Source organism: Sinocyclocheilus anshuiensis, unplaced genomic scaffold (genome assembly GCF_001515605.1).
Source record: "Sinocyclocheilus anshuiensis isolate Anshui unplaced genomic scaffold, SAMN03320099.WGS_v1.1 scaffold1237, whole genome shotgun sequence".
NCBI lineage: Eukaryota > Metazoa > Chordata > Actinopteri > Cypriniformes > Cyprinidae > Sinocyclocheilus > Sinocyclocheilus anshuiensis.
Genome location: NW_015553581.1, coordinates 738293 through 741475, shown reverse-complemented (window position 1 = coordinate 741475; position 3183 = coordinate 738293). Strand labels below are relative to the sequence as shown.

General features: G+C 46.0%; 1 protein-coding gene across 1 annotated transcript in view; it reads left to right on the top strand.

Annotated features, from left to right (window-relative positions):
- The window catches only part of LOC107668371 (ras-associated and pleckstrin homology domains-containing protein 1-like), a 73391-nt gene extending 70417 nt beyond the window's left edge, over positions 1–2974 (top strand). Inside the window, 1 exon segment of the mRNA XM_016460211.1 lies at positions 1–2974. Within this exon segment, the coding sequence (XP_016315697.1) occupies positions 1–1624 (1624 nt within the window). The 3' untranslated portion in view covers positions 1625–2974.
- The last annotated feature ends 209 nt before the right edge of the window (positions 2975–3183 follow it).

Here is a 3183-nt window from a genome sequence, read left to right as displayed (position 1 = left end):
GCCACCTCCACCTCACCTACACAGCAATGGCTACTTGCCTCCACCACCACCCCCAGAACAGTTAAAATACCCACCTCCCCTTAGCCCCAATGGGCTCCAGCAGTTTTTAGCTCAGAAATTCCCTAATATGACCTATGATTTCTCACCTGTCCAACAAGATGAAGAGCCTCCACCACCTCCTCCAGTGTGTTTCTCTCCCCCGCCTCAGCAGTCAGGTCCACCTGCCCCACCTAAAACATTCACTGGTGGGTTTCTGCCTCAAACAGCTCCAAAACCTGCCCACGGCATTTCCCCAGTTTCCCCTGTGCCACCTTCTTTGTCTCCAACCCCTCCAGCCACCATGAAGAAGCAGCAAAGCCTCTCCAGTGGTCACAGCCCCAATCAACCTCCACCTACCCTTCCCAAGCAATATAGCCTTTCTTCTAAAGCTCCATCTGTATCTGCCCCCATCTCTCCCACTCAATCGCTTGTAAAGCAGATTGTCAACCAGTTCCCTGACAACCCTGATGGATCCAAAGGTCCCATATCTCCGCCTGTGGTTAAAACCAAACCAAAATGGCAGCCAGGAGGGCAGGCTCAACCACAATCTCCTGAATTTCCTCCACCTCCACCAGAGAGTACCCTTGAATTCCCTCCCCCTCCTGCTCCAAGTCCCCCTCCTGCCCCACAGACCTCTGGCAAGATGGGATCACCAATCAAAAAGTCCCCATCGACGTCGTCAAATTCTTCTACTGGTTCAGGAGGGAAGAAGCCTCCTCCAACCCCACAGCGCAACTCCAGCATGAAGTCCACCTCTTCCGTTGAGTACCAGGAGTCCAAGAAAGTGGAGGATCTGGTCAGCATGTTTGCCCAAACCAGTCAAGCCCCTCCCAGATCCTTCTCAACTCCATCCTCTACAACAGGATCACCTTCCAAGGACTCTTCCACAGGACTACGTGCACCACCAAAACCAGGCAAGATCAACTTGGCTAATCTGCCTCTGGCTCTCCAGGGGAAGCAAGGTCAATATCAGCAATCCAGCTCAGACTTCCCCTCTCCTCCTCCCGAATGTGACTTTCCCCCTCCACCACCAGACTCAGAACTCCTGCCTCCTCCACCTCTACCATCAGAACTGCACACCGGGGCTCCTAAAGTGGCTGTGGTGAACCCTCAACCCCAACACACATCCAGCTCCACATCCTCATGGAAGCAAAGCTCCTTGAAGAAAGTGCCCCCTCCGACTTCGCACCGCCACAGCAGTGGCCCACCTGAGTCGCTTGCCCTTTCTCCACCTCCTCAACAGATGCCTCTGTCCTCTTTTAACTCTCAGATCCCACCAACTTCCCCCAAGGCCAGTCTGTCCATCCAGCCCAACTTCTTGGAAGACCTCAACAGAACTCTCAAAAGGAAGTCCATGACTCGACATGGCTCCCTCACATCCTCAAGAATCTCGGCCAAGCTGGAGCCAGTAACCACCATGGACGATATGGCCCTTCCGCCCCCTCCTCCAGAGCTGCTGCTGGGTCAGCAGAAAAAGGGCGGATACATGAGTGCCAACATCTCAGGCTATGCAACATTACGGCGGGGTCCTCCGCCGGCTCCACCCAAACGGGACCAAAACACTAAACTGACAAGCGAGTGGTAGTTGGGACATGTGCCGAGTATGGATATGCTACTCTCCTTTTCCACTCCGTTTATCTTCAACGACTGAAACGTCTGCATTAAAATAATACTCATTTTAACCCCAGATTATAACCACAATATGAAAAAGCCAAACCATCTATACATAAGCTTCTCTGCGTGTTTGTTCCGCTTTGCTATTAAGTGTAGCAGATATACAAAAATACTGAGAAAAAGACTGACGTTGTTATTATAGGTACTGCATGGACACTGCTGTGAGGAAAGGGGATAATGTATATGTATACATATATATGTGGAACTCTGGGGTGGGAGGGAACTTGTACTTTTTTATATGAAATTATTTAATACCTGAAATATATTCTTATTTTAAAGTTTAGTTTTGAAACCCTTGACTGTAAACGTTAAACGTGAATAGAATATTAGGGTTGTTGAACCGATGTTTGTGTGTGTGTGCGCGCGCATTTTGTCTGAGTGATTTGGTTGATCCACTCTCAGAAAAACAATGAGGGCCTGGTAATAGTGCCGCCCTTGCTTGTCATTAGACGTGCAAATCCCAATGTGGGAATTGCACTTGTGTAGCATACATTCTGAAAGGAAGTATTCTAACAAATTTTCCACATTTAATTTAAAACATCCACTAAAATGTCAAGAAAGAAAAAAAAAACAGCTACCATTGTTATTGATAAATCTGTTATGTTGTGTCGCTGTGGACCCTTACTTTTCTTGAAGATGTCCAAATGTTAGACAAAAATGAAAATGAGCCTGTTACCACTTGAGTACATCTCTGTGTGTAGCTGGCCTGTGTCTGGGATGGGATGTGATGTCTGTTTATGTTGGTTGCATTGCTATCTATCTGTACATACAGCTGCAGTTCCTGACTTTATCAATGTGCGTTAGCTCTGCATGGGTTAGCTCACACATAAGGAATTGATGTTGTTCTTATTTTGACCTCTGTCTACGCTCAGTGCTGTATTAAAGTGTGTTACATATCTGGAACATCTATCTCTCATGTCATGGCAATGCCACAATGTACTGACTTTAATCTAGCATGCATGCTTCCACAGTATGGTTGCCTAAGATTGAACACTTTGTAGGGTTTTAGGACCATAGCCACAAAATAAAAGGTGTCACGTCAAGTTTACTTGACTTACAATGCAAAGAATTCACTGTGTGCCTACTATCATTGTCATCCCTCTAGCAAACTTGAATGCGTAGGTCGAGAAAACGTGTACCTGTTGGTTTTGTGTCTCTAAAACTCCTCCAGTTTTGAAAGCCTGAACGATGAAATGTAGGAGTAGCTAGAGTTCTTTTTACAGGGAGGAGTACAGAGCTAATGCTGCTTCTTAAAGTCAGGATCCTTCAGAAATCATTCTAATATGCTGATTTGCTGCTTAAAAATATTTCTTGTTATTATCAATGCTGAAAACAGTTGAACTGCTTAATAATTTAATGGAAACCGTAATGTTTTTCCCTAAGATTCTTGGATGAATAGAAAGTTCAAAAGAATGTTATTTATTTGAAACAATATTAAAGGGGTCATATGATGCGAACAAAGCAGAGTCC